The 26161-nt window shown below is 40.2% G+C and overlaps 1 protein-coding gene across 2 annotated transcripts in view; it reads left to right on the top strand.

The window, feature by feature from the left end:
- Window positions 1-26161, top strand: part of cntn3a.1 (contactin 3a, tandem duplicate 1) — a 61229-nt gene that overhangs the window by 9736 nt on the left and 25332 nt on the right. For both annotated transcript variants that reach the window (XM_071907423.2, XM_071907422.2), the window contains exons 3-7: window positions 2889-3064; window positions 11414-11509; window positions 22005-22208; window positions 22956-23058; window positions 23371-23555. In XM_071907423.2, coding sequence (XP_071763524.2) covers window positions 2889-3064; window positions 11414-11509; window positions 22005-22208; window positions 22956-23058; window positions 23371-23555 — 764 coding nt within the window. The remainder of the gene's footprint in view (window positions 1-2888; window positions 3065-11413; window positions 11510-22004; window positions 22209-22955; window positions 23059-23370; window positions 23556-26161) is intronic.

Here is a 26161-nt window from a genome sequence, read left to right as displayed (position 1 = left end):
GCTGAGTGGCTCTTCACTGCTGAGAGTGTAGGCAGCTCTATTTCAGGGGCGCCAAGGACAAATTAATTTGTCTAAGACTACCCAACGGCCGCTGCCACTGAGAGCCCCACTCCGAGTTGTCACCATGGCCCCTTGATTTGTCTCATCTGGAGCTCTTGGACCTGTTCCAGCTGCAACACCAAATCACTAAATCAATCTAATCAGCCAATCTGCCGTTGAGCACCGCTCCGCTGCATATGCCCCTCTTTCCCTCCCTTCTTCCCTCCCTCCCTCCCTGCCTCTCTCTCTGTCCAAACCCTTCCTACTGATAAAGGAGGAAAAAAAGTCAGAAATGGAAACCTCAAGCTTACTTTATCTCAAACAGTTGTGAAATTCCAATCAAGACCAAGGAGCTAACATTCAACCTAATTGCACCTTATCCCTTCGATGAAAAGCTATTTCTCAAGAGCCTCCTTTTGCAAGGGTGGCTTTTCTTGTTAGTCTCTGTTTACTCTCCTCTTTTTTCTCATTTTCTTTTCCTTTGACAGTGAATTGGTTTGAGAATGAAAGTGCCATTTGCACTAAAACTTTGCATAAGACTGTCGTATTATGTTGCAGACAATTTCAGAAACCTATTGAAATGATGAAATGTGTCTGAATACATTCAGAAAGTTTTCTACAAAACAAACTGGAGGAGTTTAATCCTCTTCATGTGTTTTGGTAAACTCTTCACTATTCACAGTGAATATGAATTTAGACTTGTAGCCCAAATTTTAATTTAGGAGAGTATTGTTGCATATTTGGTTGCACTTGCATCAGCTTGGCAGGTTCTCTTGGATGTTTGGCCTTTTTTATCTATAGAGAGAGAGACAGTACATCCCCCAAATCAACCTTCCCCATCAAGCCATACAGACACATCTTGTTGCAGTAATTGTTGATTGCTAGTCTTGCTGGTCTCACTCTGAATCCCATGTTCCCAAAACCAAGACCTTCAATCAAAACCACTGTTATCTTACGCCTTGCATGTAGCTATCTTGTTTGAGCAGACCTAGTGCCCGGCCCTCCTGTCTGATAATCACCATGATTGGGGGGGAGGCTTATGATTCCCGGAGCAAGGGCCTCCCTCCCTCTTGGGGTTCTGGTTGAGCACGGCGTGGTCAGTTGCCTGCAAGGTGTCACAAGATTGCTTTTGATGGAAAAAAAGACAGAAAAGAGAAAGGAATTCATAGCCCTTTATTTAGTGTCATTTTGTGGTTGAAATGACCAAGACTGTGAAAAGAAATGAATAGTCATTACAAATGAATAACGTCTCTTCAATTATATTCAGTGTTGTTTTGCTGCAGCGCACACAAGACTGTGTTATTTGTTTTAATTTCTGCTTTGTTCAGAATAAGGGCTGTTGATCATGGGGTTTTGATTGCAGTGTGATGGTGATGAAAGCATGTGATTATGCCGTCTGACAGTATGGATTGTATGTGTAATGAAGCAAAACTGGGCAGCGAACATGAATTCGGCTCCATGCCGTGTAGGTTAATGTTTTTGGCATCAGTGTCAGTCTGTCTAATACTGTTTATCACATTTGTGTAAATCATAATTTCCTATTCAGACACTGGGCCTATGGGATGTTAAAAATGACATGAAACAGGACACACAAACCTTCTCTATCAATGCATATTTCGTTTTTTTTTGATTGGCTGTATTGTGTCTGTGTATGATCAGGTCCAGGTTTTTCAAACAAAAACCTTTCATGAAATGTTGGGCTCTATTTTCGTGAATCAATGGCACACGGTGCAAAGCACAGTCTCAGGCACATGGCACGAGCGCACAGGGAATTGTCGACCGATTTTTGGTAATTTCGTGGCCAGAGGCGTGACGCAGTTGGAAATGGGGTTGGATTAGGAGGAATACGTTATCAGTAGGTGTGGTAGTGGCTGGCGTCACTCATGACCAATCAAATCACCTCTTTTCCTTCCCTTTAAAAGCAGTGTGCTCTGTGCCACGGCGTTCTGACAATTTTGTGATGAAAGAGAACAGTCTGGAGCGGATCCACCACAAAAGCTTCTCCCAAGAGGAAACTGATGTCTTTGTGCGGGAGGAGCAGAATCGCCACGAGCGAATATATGGCACCTTAAATTAAATTAGCCTGGGAGGAGATAACACATTTGGTTACTGTGTTGCTCTGATCCTAGGAGAACCGTCGGAAACAGTTCAATGATATTAGGCGAAGAGCTGAACAGAAGTTGGCGGCGAACCGCAGGGACAGTTTGGCTACAGGAGGGAGGCATCCACCAGCCAGTCTCTGACATCTAGAGAGGATGAGGCCGCCTCCACAATCCCCACTCCATGCGTCATGCTGACAGTTCTGTGTTGGATGACAATCATTCACACCACTGCCACATGTGTATATAGTTAGAATGAAAAATGTTGGATCTTATTTTTTCCTGCTTCAGGGAATTATATCAAAGTCAAATTGGCCAACATATCATCCACAAAAAGGGGTTGGTAAGCTTTTGAATAGGATCTATTCATGCTCACATCTTGGTAAAGCCACGAAAATAGCACAGAACATGACTGCACCATGCGTCGTGTGCCGTGGTGTGACCTGGTCTGAGTAGGCGGGCGGCGCAAATCCTGGTAATCCATGACACCAAAATTGCACTGTGCTGCTTGATCATTACTGACACACCCGCTACTGTGCCTCTCCTCCCACTTAGGCACAGTCAAGTTCATGGTGAGTCACCAAAATACGGGTACAGGCGAGAAAAAAAAAAGCCAAAGCCCTGCCATCCGCCATGCGGCGTCACCAAAATAGAGCCCGTTGTGTTGCAGGCAACGCCTTTTCAGGCTGTCCAACTTCCAAAATTGTTCCTAATCTCTGGCTCGTGTGTGTCATGTGCTTACTTTCACAGGTGGAAGCTAAATGACTCTTTCATCGTGCTCAGACAAGGGTCACGCTATTCTCTCATGGGGGGCAACTTACACATCAGCCATCTGAATAAAGAAGATGATGTCGGCATCTATCAGTGCCTGGCATCAAACTCTTTTGGCACCATCGTCAGCAGAGAGGCCAGTCTGCACATTGCCTGTGAGTTCATATTGTATATAAAGTGAAGTATATGTTACTTCAAAAGAAATCCAACTTGTGAAGTTAAATATATTCTATTTTAATGGATGTCATCCTGAAATCTGGCATGTTTACAAAGACTACTTACTCAGCATGACTTTTTATTGCCTTGAAGAATTTGTGTTCAATTCATATCAGTTCACTTCAGTTCACTTCATCTCACTTCATTTCTTTTGAGTTTAGTTCAGCCTTTGTTTGCCGTAGAAAGGGAAAGTTTCATTAAACATCAGAAGTTGTTGGTTCATTGAAAGTATAATGACCCAGTAGGATTCTCTGGAAGTTGTGTGTTGACAGGCTTGATCTTCCCTAACAGAAAACAACCAGCGATAAGAGACTCGTACAATATAGGCTGATACTGTTAGAGTCATTAATGAGAAAACACAAATTAATAGGCCATGTTTATGTCATGCTACGGGTTTATCCTTTAACCCGGATTAAAGCTGCCAATGTTGATGTTTTCTCTGTCTGGTGTTTCTCAAGTTCTGTCTCATCGCACCCCTGTGATGAAGACTGTGTGATTGTGTGGTGGGCCTTGACAGAGCCTGTATAGTTGATGCTTTACAGCCTTCATCCATCACATTTTATAAGACCGAAGTCTAAGGCATCTCTGATGGCAAGGTGAACTTGAGGCCTCCACTCTTGATGGGCAGCCCATATCAAATGACAGCCCTGATATCTGTGAACAGATGGTGCATCCAGATTGAATTCTGATGTCTGTTTCTCTGCCATAGCGGACGCAGAGATGATCCTTGGCAGGGAGAGCACCGGAGGTATTCATCTAGCTACTATTTGGTGCTTCTTTGTCACAAGCCAGCATTAAATCTCCGGCATATAGTGCAAATCTCTGTCATGAGTTGTCAGCAGACAGTGGATCATATTCACATTTCCTATCAATTTCCGAGGCCTGACCTGAACTGTATGTCAGCGTGATTGGTCTCATCCATTGCCTGGGCCTGACCTGGGACCTGATGCTTTTGTCAATGGATGAGGACAAGCATCAGTGCTGATGTGTCATACATCTTATTTATTGCTCTTGGTTTAACTTAATTAAGTGTGCTGCGTGATTGAGCGGGTCTCAGGTCAAGGGAATAATTCATGGAGGAGCAGCCTGTTATGAGAGTCTGTATCGTGTCATTTGTAACAGACTCTGACCGGACCAGCTCAATATGCTCTTTCAAACACCAAGGGGTTTAGCCCTCTCTCAGTGTTGCAATAACTCTGAGAGACAAAGACCAAGGTAAAGGCCATTAATGAAGAGAATACAAGATTTCCAATAACGTGTAGACCGTTATCTTACTGAGCCTGGTAGCCTGAAACCTATGCTCCCAGATGTCACCATAGAAAATGAATATAAAGCTGTGATTACAAAATGTTGATTGCTAAAAACAATATTTTTCCTAATCTAATTCTGTCCACAGTAAAATCTGCATTCAGAATTGTGTCCTTGGAAGTCTTTCCCGATGAGGGCAAACAAGATCAGTGTTGTAGACTTGTGCCTGTTAATGATATCTCACAAGATCAAAATTTAAATGCATGAATGTGTGTTGCATACCATAAGATTATGATAGCCTACATTTTCCCATCCCCCGCCATCCTGAGAGATGGATGATATAACAGTTTCTGTTACCATCTGGTAGGGCTTAATCTCTAAAACTATAAAGGTTCTTGATCCTGTCGACAATACAGACTTAAATGTTTAAAAGGTTCTGCTTGTCTGTTGTGAGTGCTGGAAGGAATAATCTAGTTGGTTATAGGGCCAGATTGAGTTCCCTAATCTCCTAGGGATATTTTTTGTTGTAAGTGAAAGGATTTCCCATGATGCAAGATACATTACACAACAGATTGCAAGGGCTGCATTACAGGCGTAGTGTATTAGATGCATGTCCTGAAGACGGCACATGTTACAACCTAGATGCTGTGCTGGGTTCAGAGCCACAAGGGTAGCGCGTGTTTAATGAAGGGTGAAATAACTGTATTTATGAAAGCAATGCAGGATGCGACTCCCTTGTATCTCGGGTGCTTATGATTTCTCCTCTCAAATTCAGTCCCGTAATTGCACATAATTTGCATTTTTTTTTCTTACTGGCTCCTGTCTAACATAAGTGCCTTATCTGTGTAATTACTTTGCAAGTATACGATTTCTATCTCTTGTTTTTTTTTTTTTAACAAGCAGCTTCTCTCATTTCTATCAGCCCTGTACTCTTTATTCATTGCTTTTGCCTCAGGTGAAAATTAAGTCCATATTGAGTTGGAGAGCATCCGAGGTAGGGACAATAACATTTCTCGGCAGCACTGTGATGCTAAGTGCTCAACCTGGGTTTCAAATAATCTTTTAGGGAGGGAGGCAGCGGGCATTTTCTGAATGCAGCACTTCACAATACTGTTGTAATTGTCAGGAGACGCCAGCAGCAGCGTTCTGTAAGCATCAGGCCCCTCTGATGTTTATCACTCCTCAAATGTCATGTGTCACTCACTCTTAAGGGCTTAAGAGAAGACAAGCCGAGAGAAGCAAAGACAGATGAGAAGTGATGAGAGATGAGATGATGTTCATGTTCAGTGATTTTTTTTAATCTGTATGGTATTCTGATGTGACAACTAATCAAAGGTGAAAGTAACAAATTACAGTTACTCTCATTACAGTGGTTGAGTAGCTTTTTTGCTTACAGTTCTTGCACTTTTTTGAGTATTGAGTATGAAGTCAGTAATTTTACTTTCACTTTAGTATGTTTGGTAACCATTCCTTTTACAGTCACCCAAAGTACTAGGTATTTACTAGCTAAAGACTAGGTACTTACCAGGTAAATATATGGTAAGAATAGTAATTCCAGCAGTAACAAAGTAGGTAAATACTTAGAAGCAGCTCAATTACTTACTAAACTTACTTACTAAAAATTGACACATGTTTAGGATTGTAACAGTCTGAGTTTAATGGTCTAATTCCTATGGAATTAGGCTACACTTTCTTAGAAATACCTTTCCATCTTGTAGCTACTGAAGGTTTATAACAGTAGGTCGGGTTTAATTGTGTACTTTCTAGGAATTAAGGCGATACTTTCCCATGAATTTTGTGACATAGTAATTGTTCATGGCTCTACCCACTTTGAAGGGTTTTATTAAACTCAGCTGGACTGTACAGGATTGTTGGTCGTACCCTTGGAATTGTCATATGTTTTGACTTAAAGGATAAGTTCATTGATTTTGGACCTATATACAATTTGCCTCTCTTACATACCTGCAATACTTGGAACCACAGAGAATATTGACTCCTGAGCTGTCGGTTGAGACGGCGAGCTCCTGTTGCTAGTCTCTTGCTGCTAACAAGCATTCCAAATAGGGTTTGTCAAAATATCTCCAAAAAGCCATTTGTAGACTCTGCAGGGGAGTTGAGAGTAAACGCAAAAGTTGCAAAGTACATAAATTAACATTAGCTCTGATTTCATGACACAGTTCCACCATTATGCACACTTTCACTAATCAGGAAAAACAGAACTATTTCTCTCTGCGTGCTGTGGGGTGAAAGTGTATTACTGGCGGCGTGATCTAGCACAGCGCATAACCGTGCCATTGCACACCATCATTTCAACTGGCCTCTTGAATAGTTAAGTAACAGTGGGTAAGGGAACGATGGAGTTGGTGAGTGAAGAAAATTTTAGTTTAGGGAAAGTCAGTGAATCTTATCAAATCTAAATCAGGTCCCAGGCTCTTGACAATTTGCCTTTTTTTAAGTAACTCAGTAACTTTTACTCTGAGTATATTATAAATAAGAGACTTTTTACTTTTAAGTAGAATATTGCATCAGTAATTTTACTTCTACTGAAGTAAAAAACAGTACCTGTGCTTGAGTAGGATATTTCGGTGTTCTTTCCACTCCAGCAATCCAAACCCACTCAAATTACTCTTACTCTAATTTACCCAACCCATGGGTCAATTCACACCAGCTTCGGTGTTCAGGATGACCCTTATTTCATTAATAGAATGGTGCTTAATGGGGCAAATGATACCATAACTAGAGAACTTCAAACACAAGCCCTTTAGCCAACTTTTTGAACTTTTTTATGCTTTTTGTCCATGGTTAGCTGTGTGACAAATGCAGCCACAACTCAAATTGTCCTCGTGCTCACACTGCAACAGAATGGCTCCAGTTTTTCTTCTCTAGAATCGCCTCTCATTCATTACAATGGGTCACATTGGAGTAGCTAGCCCAAAAATGCTAATTCACATCCAATTTCATGGATCTGAAAGCACTCAAAATAGCCTGAACTCTGCCATGGAGAGGCACATGGAGGTGCAGAGCCGTGATAGGCTTGATAAGATGATCCACGGGACGCAGAACAGCTTGGGTTGTCAGGCATTGCTGGCTTTTAGTGCGTCTAGCTCATTTACGCCCCACCGTACTCTAAAGGAATATTGATCAGGAGAGCTTCACTCTCAGTGTGAGTTGAGAAACTCTGATATCTTCTAATGTGTGAGTCCAGTGTTAGAAAAGGATAGTTTGATACTGTATGTTGTTCATAATGCCCACTGACACTGAGGGTATGGTGGGTGGAAGATGCCTGCCCCTATATTTGTTCCTCATGATGGTGAAATATTTGATTTGAACATGTCTGAAAGGGAATCTACCGCTCTCCCCCACCCAAACATAAATTTGCTGATACTTTGGGAAATGGCTCAGAGCTTTTAGACTATGCAAATAAGCAATAACTGCTTTTAAAATCAACCAAACAACTCCAAATTCCATCAATGTTTTCTGTAATCTGTCTATATTCATGTAGTTAGAATTTTGGTCTCCACCACCAACACACACACACACACACACACACACACACACCCTGGTGGGGGGAAGACGCCCCACCTGAGCTGCTTCACTTGGAGAGCGAATTAGAAGTGATCGCTGTCACAAGTGAAGATTGTGCAGACAGCAGCTTATTCAAAGGTGACAGTTTCATCTGTGAATTGTGCCAGCAGTCTAAATTCAATGTTCTGTTCTCAAAGCTGACAACTTTTGTGCAACTTGTAAACTGGCAGTCAATTAAATATCATAATGTTGTATTCAGTTTAGAGGATTTGGAAAAGAAATACCGTATATATGAAATTGTTTGACAATTTAAAATGCATTCAAATGCTGCACATTTTATGATCTTTAAAGAACTTTTATTTCACAATCTCTTGTGACTGTAAGTAGTCCAAGGACTAAGATATTACTGTAACAACTATTAATGAAGTTAAATTTAAGTTATGTTGAATAGTATTCTTAGAAGTTATAAAAACATTCAGGATTCTTAGATCTTGTAAAAATATGTAGATTAAGCTGAGAAAACACGAAAATGGCTGTACGCAAGCATTAATTTGGGTAATATTCCCCCTAGGGGCATTTTACCTCAGGCCAGGGGCATCTTTCCCTTCGGCTAGGGCGAGACGCCTCCTTTAGTCAAAAGATTTAAAATGCTTTTGTTCACACAATGTTTTTCAGAGAGACACGCTGTTCATGCCATTTGTAGTTTAAATACTAATCTTGAATCTAATCTCCATTTCAGTTATTATTTTCAAAATGTGACACTGTAGGAAGATGGGAGGGTGTTCGCCTGCCCTACCCTAAGAACATTAGGTAGACACCAGCCTCCCGAAACGATTTCTATTAGGAAAAATAGTTTCCTGGGCCAGAAATAATCAAAGCCAATCCTTTTCAATAGAGTTATCCAATTGCTTGGAAGACCATAAATCAGAGAGCTCTGTAATTTCCCATTTAAACAGCCTCCTGAAGTAAAGCTAATAGCATAGAAGATATTGGAGGAACAGTACACAGAACTAACACACACCTTCTCAGTTTAAAGAAAGCACCCTCTGAAGCTGCCTTTTCCCTATAAACACACACACGCACGCACACGCACTCACACACACACACACGCACACACACACACACACACACATTGTCCAGTATATTAATTCAAACCAAAGGATTCACAACATCTGCGAGCCACGTCGTCTGTTATGCTTACATGCAAGTCTGTAGTAACACTATGAATGTGTGAAAAGTTGCAAATTGAGTTCTACTTTTTTAGGTAGTTTAATTTTCTGTTTTGACTTAATGCTCAGCAAACCATTCTGAATCTAGTCAGAGATTATGGTTTGTGGGAAATTCTGTGAGTGAAAATTCATATCTAATCATCATAATAGAATTAAAGACCCTAAAACTAGCACACAAGCATGATGGATGCACCCTGTACTTGGAAGTCTTTGTCTATGACATTCATGGAGGCCATGGTAAGCCTAGAATGAATGTGGTTTGGGGGGAAAAAAGGTGAGGTAACTCAATCCGGATCATGTCCAAATCCTCCAATAATCTCCGTCTTCATCCTATAGAGATGGAGGTAACCGCAAATGAAAGATACGAAGGTCGTCTTTCCACCAAATACATGCAAATCCAAAATTGTACCACTGTAACTGAGGTGAAGGAAAATATTTATGACTCACTTATAATGGTCTCAATGTCAAAGTGAACCACATATGACAGTTATAATAATCTTAACACATATAACCAAATAGTTAATTTGTGTTTGACAACTAGGCACATTCCTTCAAAAGTGTTACTGTTTTATGTGTTTTGAATGATAATTAGGGACTTGGTCCATTGTTATGTTATGTCATGTCATGTCATGTCATGCTATGTTGTTGTTATGTTATGTTATGTTATGTTATGCTATGTTATGCTATGCTATGCTATGCTATGTTATGTTATGTTATGTTATGTTATGTTATGTTATGCTATGCTATGCTATGCTATACTATGCTATGTTATGTTATGTTATGTTATGCTATGTTATGCTATGCTATGTTATGTTATGTTATGCTATGCTATGCTATGTTATGTTATGTTATGCTATGCTATGCTATGCTATGCTATGTTATGTTATGTTATGCTATGCTATGTTATGTTATGTTATGTTATGTTATGCTATGCTATGCTATGTTATGTTATGTTATGTTATGTTATGCTATGCTATGCTATGTTATGTTATGTTATGCTATGCTATGCTATGCTATGCTATGTTATGTTATGTTATGCTATGCTATGCTATGCTATGCTATATTATGCTTTTTACTATGCTGTTTACTATGCGTCTTAAGAGTGATCTTATATGAGGCCCATCAGCTGGCCAGTGAAAGTTAATACTGCAGGCATTTCAAACATGCACAGTTCAACAAGGACCTAATAAAAATCTAACTCACTTTGAAACATAAGCAGATCTATAGGGGATCTAGTTGTTGATGTTTGCCCCGTTGGAATTCATAAAAATCGATTTTAAATATCATCACCATAAACATGGTACTTCTCTAATGAAGGGCATGTTTCTGGAGGGACCCTATCTTCGCCCATTCCTGCAGAGAAAGGTATTATTAGATTGTTTGGCATGGATCAATCATAGGTTCACCATAGGCCCCTGAAGCATCCACACAACCTGTTGGCATCGAATTTGAAAAGATGTTAATGAGCTTGCAAATGAATTTGTGAAATCATACAGGAGCTCTCCTGTGAAACATTTGTGAAGTGAAAAAGTGCTTTCAATTGTGTTAATGTAATCATCTATTGTCCCGCTGGATGCAATCTTCCATTACCCACCGAGGGCTGCAAAGATCACATATTTATCATGCAGAAGCGCGTCCCGCTGTGCTTGTACACAGAAGGAGTCAGTTTTGCATTATTCCTTCTCCCTGTATTTGAATTCACTTTTGATTATACCATTACATGGCAGTCGCGTATTTGGCCGCAGTGCCTCAGATATCTCCAAGAACCACAGCAGGCAAGAACACGCAAAGTATTCAAGGATTGTTGTGTGTATTTTCTCTCTCCCAGCAGGTTGTCAACAAGTAATCGGTCTCCATACAAATGATGTTTCAATCTCAGAGTCATTTAATTGTTGCTGGTCTGTGTGCAGTGGATGAAACACAGAAAGTGATAACAATACGTAGTTCCAATTAAATTCACTCATGTGTGACTTATACTTGAGGAATTGCTTTCTGCTCCAGTCAGAAGTGCTTAGGACTTTACAGCACCACGTCCGCATTTATGCAAACATAGCATGATTGTTTTGTTAAATTATGCAAAGATACTGTATCATATCGCTCTCTTAAAACTCAGGTCTGTAGCTGTGTTCTACAAATCAGATATGGCATTATTGAGCATCCACAGATATGGCGTCAAGTCTATTTTTATCTCTGCTCGCTGACAAATAGACATGTCCTGTGTGCTTGTGGCTTTATGAAGAATGAATTGATCGTTTTCCTTTATTGCTTTTGTGTTGTGGTAAATAGACCTGGAGAACTTCAAGACGCAGAGGAGGAGTCCAGTGAGGGTTCGTGAGGGTCAAGGAGTGGTTTTACTGTGTGGCCCACCACCGCACTCCGGAGGTAAGACTTCTGTATTATGAGATTTCAGCGTCTTTATCAATCAGTCATCTGTGCGCTATACACCGAATACTCAGTGTCACTGATGGGTGAAGAGCAGCCACTGATCTTCCACAGACAGAAATGTAGACATAGTGTGGGTGTCACTCTTCTGATTCCTCATCTACTCCATGTTTACCCCGACAAAGTGGAACTCGTGTTTGTCCTCTCCCCCCTCAGATCTCCTGGCTATTTGTTTATGTTGTTGAGGTCAGTGGAGTGAGTCATTTTTTACTTTGGGACGCTCTGACCTGTCAGCCTGATTTTCAGCGGGGGCAAGGAAAGGCTTTGGCATGCAGACGGGAGAGCCTGTCTCTAGCTGGGGCCCTGCCAGGCTGAGTAATAGAGCTCCTCTCTGAAGGTGCTTTGTTTGCTTTCACATCAGCCCTTTGCATCCATGACATTATCAATGGGAGTTAGCATCCAGTGCTATTAACTCCCACACAGGGGTCTGGAGATGGGCTTTTCGCTCACTCAGTCAGCAGGACTAAATGTAATTCTCCACTGCTGGAATTGAATAAATTTATGTGAATGCGCATATGCCTTTCAAACCAGTGTTTTTCAAATCACAAATTGTTTCTTTTTGATCGGATGTTTGGATTTAAAATGCTCAGCAGGGGGTGACAGCAGTTTCGGGCGATGTTTTAACGTGTGTGTAGATAGTGCTTTTATATTCAGTGGCTTGGACCAAATTAATGACAAACTTATTTTAGATGATATCAAAACATTACTTTCATTTTAGTTTTTAAAATCATCAAAATCACTTTATATTCTGCAACAATTCTCATATGTGTATCTTGCAATTAAAAAACACGAGGAAACTATTTTGTCATAATTTAATATATTTCCAGTTGACACAGGATGTTGCGGTGGGATGTAACATTCAGAAATCCATGATGGTATTTTTCGAATTTTTATGTGTGCCTACTGGTACACCATGAAGTAACTGCTAAAAACACACTGTTTTCCAAGAAGTGAAAGCAATGGAAATTTGATATATAAAAACGTCAGAAAATAAAAAAAAGAAAAGTACATTTTGTGGCGTTTACTGTTAAAATGCTATACAGTATGATACGGCGAATTAGCTAACAAGGTGAAAATGTAGCTATGATACTGTGATACTATATGTTGAGCACAAACTAATGCCTATTGTCATTTGTGGGTAAAATTTTGTCAAGGAATCCATGTACTGCTGCCGTGAAACCAAATTAGGTGTTTTTATTTTTGTTACACGTTAGCTTGGAAACTTAACAGTACATTTGTATTGCTTTGTACTGTATACAGTATGTTATAATGAGACATCTCGCCTTGTGTTGACAAGAATAGCTGTAACAATGGAGCATACGCTTACCATTTGGCAGCTTCCTAGTGTAATGGCACATCTTTTTCCAGACTCATCTCCTGGTGCAAAGTGTCCAAATGCCAACACACACTCTAACCAGCTAAAAACAAAATGGCAGAAATGTCATAGCAGCAGTGCTGTGCAGGGCTAGCAGTGTCATGACAGTGTCCTCTATACAAATTTTTTTACAACATTTACAACATTTATTTTTATAAAAGTTTGACACACTGTTGCGAAGGTTGTCCTGCATCCACCAGGCTAATGTTTACAATTTTTAATTAGTGGCGAAGATTGCTTTCCTTGGCTGATGTGATTACATTGACAAGGAGTGCACTGCTCCCTGGACAACCTTTCTGGTTAGGCGGCTATTTAGCAATGGGCACAGGAATGAGTCGGCACTGACTGACTTCTCCTTGGATAGATTACATGTGCCAAAGCCTTGTGGGTAACTTGCACGCCTCTCCCAAACAGGCTGCAAGCACCGTTTGGCAGCCAGTCAGAGAGAGGAGACAGAACTAGCCACTCATTTGTTCACTTGAAAACGTATTTATGTGGACTCACCTTTTTTAATCAAATATTATCTAATTCAGTGATTTAATCTGACTATATATATACATATATATATATATATATATATATATATATATATATATATATTTGTTAGTAAAAAACTAGATAACGTTCGTTTGACAAGGAAGACATAGCTAGCCAATTAGCAGCACTGCAGAGAATAAGATAGAAAGAATAATGTCAGTCTTCGTTTTCGAACATCTTGTGGATTTGGATCTTTCTTAGTAGGATTAGTTATGACGTACAGGGTTACAAAGCATGAGCTTGCTATGCCTAGGTATGTCTTTGAGACTAGAGAAAGCAAGTGGTTAATTTGTTCATTTTGTACTATACTCTTATGGTATGAGAACACAGTGCCTTCATCATAGGCAAATCTGTCACACTGGGGACTTAACTGTAGAGACTGGGGCCAGAAAGTAGTTTTATAAAAAACTAGTACATGAGTAAATAGTTAAAAAATACCCAGCTCCTGCTCAAAGTGATTGGCCAAAGCTTTACTTTGTGTGATTGGTAATAAGGACTCCGCCAGACAAAATAGATTTTTACCTTCCTCACCCCAAAGAGCTTTTAATACCAAACTACTCCCATTTCGGCGAGGTGGAGGAAGGTAAAATTTGCAGGCAAAGATCAAAGGACCCTGAGCAGGTGTCTGCACCTGACACAGAGCTACTGTCACCCTGGGTAGAAAATTGTTAGCAATTTTGCTGGATAATATTATTTGCTAAAGCATTTCTGAATACATTTGTCTTGCAACAGAACTTCCTTCTACCTAAACCAAAATATTTCCATTTATTTTATTGTAGCGTCTTTGTGCTCTTTGTGCTTGTGTTCATGCAGCTGCAGAGTAATCTATTCACTGCACAGTATCACCTTCTTTTAGACATGTTTCACATATTTTGTTTACCATTTAAGTCTAGCAAAATTGGTTGATTTTAAATGGTAAACATTCAACTTGACCAAACTCAGCATCTCTGCTTCGTGCCTATCATCCTGTTCCCATGGTTCCGCTTGTCATTTTTTTCACACCCAAGCCTCAAACTCTGTCATGTGTGAAATATTACAAAGCAAGTAAAACAAACATTACAATCACAAACAAGACCATGCAAGTCGGTGTGACAACTCAAAACCTAAAGTCAGATCAGGATTAGCCTGCGAAAGACAGAAGTGAAGGGGTAATGAACAATGCAGCTATTAGTATAGTACAGTGTACAATTTGTAACAACTGCTGAGACGTAGCCAAATCTACTGATTTAAAAGAAATCAGAACAAATTTTTATTTCAACAAGGTATGCCAGGTGCAGTCTGCCAAAAAGAAAATTTAGAATCAGAAAGACTTTCTTTGCAAAGTGCAATATACAGGACTTTGTCTTGATGGCACTGGTGCAAGGACATAACGACAGCTAACCAAGTAGCATACTGTACATAAAGGCACACATAGTATAGCGACAACAGGATCTCACAGTCAGTGCAAGGGGTCAATGCAACACATAGAGTAAACTATATACACTCACCGAGCACTTTATTAGGAACACCTTACTAATACTGGGTAGGTATCAGCTTTCAGCTCAGTGTCAACCGGCTACCAAAGTGACATCCGCCTCCAGGTTCAACGTGTTGCATTCTGAGATGCTTTTCTGCTCACCACAGTTGTAAAGAATGGTTATCTGAGTTACTGTAGCCTTTCTCTCAGCTTGAACCAGTCTGGCCATTCTCATCTGACCTCTCTCATCAACAAGGCGTTTCCGTCCGCAGAACTGCCGCTCACTGAATGTTTTTTGTTTTTCGCACCATTCTGTGTAACCTCTAGAGACTGTTGTGCGTGAAAATCCCAGGAGATCAGCAGTTTCAGAAATACTCAAAGCAGCCCGTCTGGCACCAACAGCCATGCCACGGTCAAAGTCACTGAGATCACATTTTTTCCCCAGTTTGATGTGAACATTAACTGAAGCTGCTGACCTGTATCTGCATGATCTTATGCATTGCACTGCTGCCACATGATTGGCTGAATGGATAATTGCATGAATAAGCAGGTGTACAGGTGTTCCTAATAAAGTGCTCCGTGAGTGTATATCGCTCTATACATTCTGCATTCTATCACTGTGCGTATTCAGGTAACATGAAATATAAGTGCTGAAAGAAGAAAGAAAGAAAGTCCAAAAAAAACATTTTATTCTAAGAAAGGTCAATGATGAGTCCTGACAATGTATCAGATATTTACAACACAACTGCAAGGCCAAGCGAGAGTTTCTCCATAGGCAATTGCCGCATGATACTTGCTGTGCTGTGTGACCTCGTCCAGAGGCCCGACCAGCTTCATGAATAATGGATCATAATATAAACAGCACATCTGAACTTTTAAAGCATAATAAACATATCAGATGATGAATCACATCTTAGTTGCAGATGGAAACGTCTCCCCTGCGCCAAACTTTGCAAAGTGTTACAACAGTTTTTACTTGTCTTTTTAATTTCTGCTCCTGAAAATGTGTCATCAAGAAACCTTTGAGGTTCACCTCGCATAATCATGTGAGTTGAATCTACATCATTGTTTGCCTCCCACTTGCGATGTGTTCCTCTTCCAATTGCACAGCTTCTTATTTTTGTTGTTGCATGGGTGATGAGATGTATTGTTTCAACTTTTAATTGACAGATGGTTAAACCAGCAGGGGTCTCTATATCCTTTGTCTTCTGTTATTGCTATACTCTAGTGCAATAATGGGCTTTGAGGACAACAATCTTTTAAATTGAGGATTAAAAATGTAACATCTCTATATAGACTCATTTTCATAACATTCAGGAAATTCCCTCCGCTTTTGATGTTGCACTTTGTTCCAGAACTCCGACTGCTTTGTTGTGACTGAGATCTTGCATATTTGACAACGTCACACTTCAAAGATGTTTTCAAAGATGTATGCTCCAGTGTGTTTGGGTAAAAATTTGACTAAATCATTGGAGATATGATATCTGGGTCTTGATGTCTTTGTCTTCAGGGAGATGCAAATTGGTTTATTCAATAATTCTCTTTAAGAATTCATGTTCATCTTGTCTTTCATTTGTTATCAAAACTTAATCCCTTTTATTTTGAGTCTTACGTCCCGTTGGACTTCCTCCAACATGACACTGATCATTTGGGACTAGACTCCTGGAGGGGTTGTTGTCAGTAACCTACACTGCTACGTTGCACCTGGCCCACATCTGTCAGATCCATTCTGAAATGAAACCTTTACCTGCTCTTAAAAAAGGGAAGCCAACTACTGCCATCCCAAACCTTTGGGCCTGTTAGATGCTTTGCCTTCGTCACTTTATCACGTTAGATGTGGAGAAGACCAGAACTTCATCACTTAAATGCCATACCAAGACCTTTCAGTGACTGACTAAAGTCACATTGTCCGCCACTGTCATTGATTGAAACACTGACAATGAATTCTTCTTCCTTTGTAGTTTGGACTCAGTTCCATTTAACACCAGAAAAGCCAATAGAGTTTCTGTGTTAAGAGAAGGCCAACAAGCCGTTAATTGACGACATGCCATTTCCAGTGACAGCTAGCAGCTCTCACTGTGTACTTGCGTGTCATCAGATCTATGATGGTTTGTATTATTCCACATTTTCATTACTGTGGTGCAGATTTATGTTTATGCACACTGGGTGGCAACTCTTTTCACTGCTTGTTCCATCGCTCTCAGCGCATTAGAATTCTCCTCTGATTTATTCATATCAATATTAGAAGGCTAAATGCCGCAATGATGGCCCATTGGTGATGCTCATCAGTGGTTTAGATACCAGAGGGGGAGTACAGTAGATTGTTCTCACAAGAGTACACTAGATAAACTAAAACCTTGTGTGCATGATTCAATTATTAATATGCCGTATCACATAACCAAAGTTTATTGTCTACAACATGAGTCAAAATAAGTTGGGTGTTACTATAAGCATGAGTCAGACGCATGATGCTTCCGAATCCGTTTCCATGGGAACAATCTGTCAGAGCGTGCCATCAATTGACAGCTGCTCTGGTTAAATGGGTTAATAATACTTATATTTCCTTTTTCCTTGGATGATTTTCAAAATCTAATAAAACTGGCTTGTACAGAAAGTGGGTTTAGGAAAAGTCAAGGAGAGACAGCGTTGCACATCTTTTGAAAGCTGAGATATTTCAACACTTATATTCAAAACAGCCATAAATTGACGGCTTGGCCTTTCTAAGGTTAAGTAGCCACCCAGAAACACAAAGGAGGTATTTGAAGCAGACGGGACGCTAGCCTGCTAACGTGAACAAAATGCAAAACAGAACATGAATTAAATATACATAATCAAATGTGAAGATTTATCTTGTACTATAAACTCAAATATAGGGATATCTGAGTGTGTGAGAACCCCCAAATCCAAATATGCATCAGACTAAATTATTTGGGTAATTGCTGATTTGAATCTGGTCACGTTCTTTTCAACTGGGTCGAAGCTCTCTTTCCCGTTGTTTTCGTCAAATCAAAAGCTATTAATGCAACCGGAGCCTTTTTTTGGCCACGCGACCCGTAATATACAGACTGCTTTTATTTATACAAACAGCCCAGTCATCCCTTCCTGTTGTGATGGATCATAGCTGTTCTCTGGAGACCCAATACATTGCCTAGAATGATCCATTTTCTGCTCAGGTTTTCGGCAGCTGTCATCGTAGATTATGCCTATTGATGGGGATGTTGAGGAGGCTGATATGTGCTTTAGGATGAATCATCTCCCATTTTCTGGCATCTTTGCTTAAAGGTCTGACCATATCTGCTATGGTAATGATGTATGCCATTCTAGCTTCAGTTACACGCTCACCCATTCACATGCACACACACACACACACACACACACACACACACACACACACTTTTGCAGTCCTATTATAGTGTCATTCTCTTGTCCTCATTCAGCGCCCTTTAGGCTATTTCAGAATACAAAGCTGAACCGATTTACCATTCTGACCTGCTCACTTGCATCCAATATACTGTCGTTCTTAGATTTGTGAAAAAACGAACAACAGCAAATAAATAAATTCATTAGTTAATAAATAAATTAGTAAATAACCACAACAACAACAATAATAATAATAATACGCAATTTACATAGCACTTGTCCAAATAATGTTACAAAGTGATTTACGAACAAAAAATAGTAAAAAGTAAAAGCCAATATACAAAAGCCAACAAGATTTAACAATAACAATGCCAGATATGAATAAAATGCAGGGATGCAGAGGAGGAAAACAGGCAACTGCAACAAGAATAATGTAATTATATAAAATCATGTCTGAGAAAGGAAACATGGAATTAAAAGATAAAAATGGATATCATCTCTGTAATGTTCCTAAATTGGCATAACATGAACAAGCTTCATACAGTTCAAGGATCAAGAGACAGCTGAATGTGTTTAGAAATGTTTTCAGGGCCAATAACTTAAGACAATCTTGATACATCCAATCCTTGACATCTGATTCAGCCAAGCAGCCTTATGTAATATCAGACATTTTCTACAATTGTTAGATTAAATTGGTTTAGGTTTAACTGAGAAATATTGCTGAATACTGTCAGCATAGCAGTAAAAGGAGATGATATGCTGACAAATAATAGACAAAAAAAGATCTTGAAAAGATCTTGGCAAGTGCAGGATGTATTAGACTGATGTGACAAGGGTGTGAATGTGGGGCTCAGACATACTGTGACAACATCTATATTTACTATGATTGTATTGTTGCACACTTGTAAGGCAAAAAATCCTGACTGGCATTTGAATAGAGTCTCACCACGTTGGGAAAAGTGAAAAACATGCCGTCATAAAGGGTGACAGGACATAATTCATGAACAGCACAATACCTCCTTACATAAGGATCTGCCTCATCACCCCTCTAACGGATGTCAATATCCCATGCATGATTCAAGAAGCCATTATTTCATTTTAACGATGGCTCAAAGCCCTCAAGACAGCTGCGGGAAGTAGTTTGGTGTGGCCGAGATGCTCTAAAACTTCTATATGGCAGTTGAAGTTGCACTTAAAGTATGACCAAAATGTTGTCAAGCGTCCAAGGCGAGTCACTGTATGTACATTAGGTGCCTGTCTGTGTCATCCTCTGCTCTGAGAGCTTCTGAATGACTGTGGTTAGACCGGGACCTAATGCATCTGACCTCCTTTCACTAATGGAAGCAGCCCTTTTAGATTTACTCAAGGCTGAAATCACTTGTTCTCTCTATGCAGTGCATCTACCCCAAACAGAGGCTGCTTGCTTGCTAGTAACAACACACATAGCTCGGAGGGATTTTTCCCCATGTGCGTGACCTGAGCCATTTCATAGAGTGAACTGGTTGTGTGTTATGAATACAGATAGGTGGGCCTGGTTAATGGCTGTTAACGTCCAGGGAACAGAGAGTACCAACTTTGACACAAGTTGTGCATATACTTTTCTTTGATACAACACACACTTGTACATAACCCCGCTCTTGACTCAGTGTGTCCTTGGCCTGTCATGTTCCATTTCTCATCGCTTCTCTCAAATCATTAAGGGCGAATTGATGCTGCCTGTTCATTATACGATGGCTAAATGGAACCACAATGAAAATCTGCCACTCACTGTCATTCATGATCACATTATTCCATTACAGCCCATCCGCAGAAGGCTCTCAAGTCAGGTCATCAAATACAACCAATGGTGCTTTCCACTTCCTATTTCCTGCTTCCTGTTTCTCACCATGAAACTTTAACTAGCCAATTAGTAACCTCTTAGCTGCTGTGTTCCCGTTTGTGTTGCCCTGCACCTTTGGAAGATATTGTTTCAAAAACAGACATTAAATATATATAACCTTGTCAGGATAAGAGCTGGGATATATTATTTATGGGAGAGGGAGATATTACAGCTGTGTGTTTCCCTATGTTTGTTGGATGGATCTAGCCAAGAAGTTCTGGTTGCCACAAGTCACGGATGCCAAGATGGAGTTTATAGCAAGGGTATTCACAAGAGATACACTTTGAAATTCAGATGCAATTCCTCCTATATCCTATGTGGTCCGAAGCAGAAAGTCATTAATGCCAATGCGCATCTCTCAATAACTGCAGGTTGTTAGCAGATGTATGAAACCAACAGGCGGATGTTTACACAGGATTCCATATGTTGTAATGTTTATTGATAATGTTGAATTTAAAATGTTGAAAGTAGAAAATCAGTGCACAGGGACAAGATTGGCAGGAAACAAAGAGACGGGTGCGATTGCATATGTGGGCCAAGTTTCAATCTCATGTAGTGCGATTTTATGATTACAAGGTTGGGTTGTCCTCTGCTTGACTTGTCAAAACCACTTAAAACCACTTAGCCTGTACTTGGGAAAACAGGAGCATCCTCATATCCCCAACACAGGTTTTGAAGATACTATGTCACATTGTGATCTGCAAGGTTTGCAGTAATATGTCAAAGCCCACACATCCTCTTGCCCCCCAAAGACTGGCGGTGAAGAATACTGAGTCAGTAGATGAGTGTACAACTCACGTCTCAATTATTCCCTGTACTGTAGTGCCGAGTCATCGCTTAGACAAGTTTTTACCAACGGCCAAGATTGCTTTTGGGACAGGGATGCAATATGGTCCAGAGCAATCTATCCTTGTGTCAATATGTCAAAACACCATCATTCCTTTTTATAATGTTGCTGATAGTTAGGGCAAAGCCACTGACTGCACTCCATTTGGTTGATACAGTACTGGGAGTCTTTTTCAGAAGCTTGTTTTCATGGATGATGAATAGCAGACTAGGTGGTACCCTACTGAATAGCATGATCCGGAATACATTGGTTTTATTGGGCATTATACAGTTTTTATGCTACAACTGCAGCTTAGGCTTGATTTAGGGCCCTCTGCCGCTATATGACAACCACAAAGGGAGATGAACAGCATTATGCTGGTTGGTGTTTTGTTTATGTACAACCTCTCTCTTTGTATTTCTTGTATAAATTCATATAAAGTAATAATAAACCCTACCAAGAGGTCCAAAAATAAATAAAAAGAAGTCAAAAATAAAAGTAAGAAATGAAAATAAAACAGTGCATAATAAAAAAAGACGCATAATCAACACAGCAGAACTTCAAAACAGAATGCAGAAAAGGACCAAGATTCCCGCAGAGGATGTAAACATAGAGGTTCGGGCGCTAGAAAACCCCTTCAGCACCCAACAGCGTTCACCCACCTTCCCTGACCCGTCCTACCCTCCAAATCATCACTGCACCATCACTCCAACACAGTGAACCTGCAAAACTTTTACCATCTTAAGGGCATTAATCCCAGTCCAGTAGTGAGAGTAATTGCTCTTCAATTATGAATATTAAAGTGTTTTTTTTATTCTTTGAAGATTGGCGCACTGTCTGATCCACTAATTGCTTTATCCCTGCAGGCATTTAAACTGTGATGAACTGCTGATGAAAGACACATTATCTATACAGGTGCCATAGATAGGCCATAAATATAGTATGGGCCTTTGACTTGCGGCCAATGCGTCCTACATCCAGTGTCCCTCTGTCTGTTCACAGAGCTTACCTTCACGTGGATCTTCAACGAGTACCCATCGTTTGTCATCCAGGACACGCGGCGGTTCGTGTCCCAGAAGACGGGCAACCTCTACATCGCCAAAGTGGAGCCTTCTGATGTGGGCAACTACACCTGCGTGGTCACCAACACCGTCACCAAGAGCATCGTTCAAGGACCACCGACTCCTCTAGTGCTGCGGGTCGACGGTAGGGTTGTGAATGCTCTTACTCTACATACAGTTTCATAGGCTTTAGACTGGATACGTGGATCAGAGGTGTGACCAGGTCGACTTTGCTTGAGTCCCAAGTCTAAATGTAGATTACCAAGTCAAGTCCAAGTCAAGTCCATGTCATTAATGTCAAGTCTCAAGTCTAAATGTACGTTTTCAATGCAATATTGTTTTAATAGGATAAAAACTTGGTAAGAGCATCATGAGTTTGATTTCTATAATCAGTTTCAACTTCAATAAATTAAATCATTCCATACAAATTCAGAAAACAGAATTTAAATTCAGTCGTCTGGTGGAACAAATCTCATCACTTTCAATCTAAGTCATTTATACAAACAGAAGATCTTTTGTCAAGACTTTAGAAACCTTTTCAAGTCATCAAAGTACAAGTCAAAGTCCCAAGTCACCAGAACCCAAGTCAAGTCTCAAGTATTCTCTCCATGCATCAAGTCAAGTCTCAAACAATTAAAAATGTGTTTCTGGTGTTGGACTCTAGTCTAAATCATTGGACTCGAGTCCCCACCTCTGACGTGGATACATGAAGAGTTCAAAGAGATAACAGAGTGCAGATCCAGAGTTACTCACCTGATCCTGTTATTAACACATTCATGACCTGAATCTGGCTTTTGCTTTTGCTTTCCAGTGACCTTTTCAGGCCTTGAACTGAAAAAGGTCCCTTCAAACATGCATAGCATTAATTATGTGTTTGGCGCTGTAACTCCAGGTGTGATGGGCGAATACGAGCCAAAGATCGAAGTGCAGTTTCCTGACATTGTCCCAGTTGCTAAGAGCTCCACTGTCAAGCTGGAATGCTTTGCACTTGGAAAGTAAGTCCCACTGTGTATTATTATACCATGGTCCTAACTGCACCATTAGTCATGTCTGTTAATTTAAGCTGCATGGTAATGCTTGAAGATCCTGTGAAGTGATTTCAAAGGCAGAACTCTTCTTTCTTGTACTGTACCCCATCTTTATAGTATGTACAGTGAAGAAACCAATTAACTGTGCAGATTATAATCAATGTTTTTCAATATCCACTGAAGAAAGTATTTTGTCTTAGACTATAGGCTAAATCCCTAGATGAAACAAGCTATTATTATTCATATCATGGCCTTGCTGTTGTATTTGTATGCTTTTAGCCCGGTGCCGACCATCAGCTGGAGAAGAGTGGATGGAGCTTCTTTTGGCAGGAAGGTGGACATAAATAAAGCCAGCGGAGTTTTAGAGATTCCCTACTTCCAGCAGGAGGACGCAGGAATATATGAATGTGTGGCTGAAAACACCAGAGGAAGAAACTCGGTCAAAGGAAAGCTGTCTTTCTACGGTGGGTAGGAGGATGGTTTCAGTGACTCTGATCTCACATACACCGTGCTTCACATCATTTGTCTTTGGAAGGAAAAAATATCAAATGGCTTCAACCTGTCAGTCTTCTTCCCAGCATATCATGTAGATTCATAGTCTTTCATCAAATCGTATACCCATTGATTCACAGCCTTCAGATTTACTTCAGGGAAAAAAACCTTAAATCTTTACTGCTACCAAGCATAAACTGAAAATCTCGCCTTATAAAAGTATAGTTTGGAGGGGGGCGAATCTCTTTCCCTCTGACAGAAGTTATATTTGTTGTCATGCATTCTGTAGCTTTTATTAGGACCCATATATAACTGCATCATATAGTGGAATGCAGTAGTAAATTAAACTATTACCAATAGTTCATTCGTGACAAGCCCTTTATTGTGCCTGGGGCTAACATGGGGCTGTAGTGCACACAGATTTATACTACCCTTCAGGGAGAGGTGATTTTTTTCCCCACCAACACTGGACTTATGGCCCATTTTCTGAGAAAGCTTTTAATGGCCCTTGATGAAGGATTTTTACAGTTTCTCTCTCCATTATTCGACTGTTTATGCATTGATGATGTCTGCCCACAAGGCCCTGTAGGGATGGGCCCGATTGAAATCATCAAATCCAGATTTTTCTCTCCTCGGAAGGAGGATGCCTTTGATATGATAATAAAGTTGGGGGTTTTTTCAGCACCTGTGGGTAGGATGAATCGCTCACAGTACCTGTAGGTAGGCTGAGGATTAAACACGCTTTACTTTAAAGAGAAGTGCCTGTCCAAAGAGCAGTGCAGCATTGCAATAATGGAGCTTGACGACCTACAGGCTCTAAAACAAAAGTACGGGGAGTGATGTAGTCATTTTGTAAACAAGATCGTGACTTTTCAACCTTTCCATCTCAAACAAGCATTAGCTATCACCTCCTTGGTGCTAAGTCGCGTGGCCTCTCCACCTCTCCACTGTAGTCGTGTGGGAGTCATGTTTCTCCTTGTAAGCTTTAAGTCCTGTCTTTTCTCAAAGCCCGGCAGACTGGCTGGACGCCAGGTGATAAAAATCTGTAATCTCATTTTAAACTCCCATAGACGGGAGCTTGTGGGACATCCATCAACTCTATAGAGGAATAGGAGAATCAATAAGGGGATGTGGTGTTCGTGACACCTAACCAATGCTGGCACAGGAACAATAAGGGGTGGCCTCTCTTTCGATTTCCCACTTAATTGCCCTTCCCTACTTCCAAGGGATTTATGAAATTAGATCATGGTTTAGCAGTCGAACGCATTTGAATTGGCCCATAGAAGATCAGATTGACTTGGTAAAGACGGCGCTTGCATCATGTCTTCCCTTCCATTATCTTATCTCTGGCGGTCTCATTTGTAATATTGGTGGCTGGTTGTCATGCGGTGTTTGTATTTGTACAGTGATATATTTTCAATTCTGTATTGTTTGCTTGCTTCTCTATGCATTTCTTACACCATCTCCTCCTGTAAAAGGAATATAGAGAGGAAGAGGGCTTGTTTTTCGATAATAGAATATTATCTCGATTCTCATAAGGGGCTGCAGAGCACTTTTTTCTCTTTATAGGCTTTTAAATGTTAATTGAATGAGTCAGAATTTGTTCTAGCCAAGGAACACGCACTTCAGGCAATGCATTCAGCAAGACGCTGTTACAGAAGATAAGAAATACAAAGAGAAATAATCAACGCCAAACACCTTAAGTCTTTTTTGAAAAACACTGTTATTGTCTCTACATTTCTAAACAATTTTTTTTATAGCATCTAGTGGTTTCAGTATATGGACTTCTAAGTTCACTACACAATAAGACAGTTTTTCAAAAGCCACTATTCAGGACAGAACTAGATAGTCTACTCTTTCGAAATCCCCCCAAAAAACACCCCATCGTTTTTCATCTCCCTCTTAGATCCTCACACCACAGCATGTCTGACATGCAGGTCTATTGATAATACTATGATTTAGGCGGCACATTATTATTATTACATTATTATAATGATACAGGCAAACAGACAGAACCACTCAACCATCCCACTCCCCTTGACCCTGGCAGGGCATGCAGTATTTATGTGGGTGCCTCAGAAAGGCCATAAATCTCCTGACACTGTCGCGGGAGATAAGGCACTAGTCATTTATGTGACACCAGGACCACCGTCGTAAATACACAGCCATTTTCCACCTGGATTTGGGATGTTTCAGACAAAAAGACCAAAGAGGAATATACCTTGTGGTATAAACCGCACTGCTGTAATGAAATACAACCCTTTGATTCTGAGCATTGTGAGAAATATGTTACGCTCAGTAAATCATATTCTTGTAAAAGATCTGCATCAGTGTGATCCTAGATAATTCAATAATGTATTTTTCAGCTTTTCATTTTACAGTAAATGGTTTCAACAGATGGCTATTGAACCTGCCTCATATTAACCTTTTACAGTTGTTTTTTATTTATATGTTTTTCACGTAGAGGTCAGGTTTGGGTTAATGGGAAGTGGATTGATGATTTGTGTGCTTGGATGCTTCATTAATGAACTAATTGCCCGCTTGGTTGGCTTCATTGATTCATTCTAAAACTGCAACC

This window comes from Centroberyx gerrardi, chromosome 14 (assembly GCF_048128805.1).
Source record: "Centroberyx gerrardi isolate f3 chromosome 14, fCenGer3.hap1.cur.20231027, whole genome shotgun sequence".
Classification (NCBI taxonomy): domain Eukaryota; kingdom Metazoa; phylum Chordata; class Actinopteri; order Beryciformes; family Berycidae; genus Centroberyx; species Centroberyx gerrardi.
The sequence above is the reverse complement of the archived record's forward strand: the minus strand, read 5'-3'. Positions and strand labels throughout refer to the sequence as shown.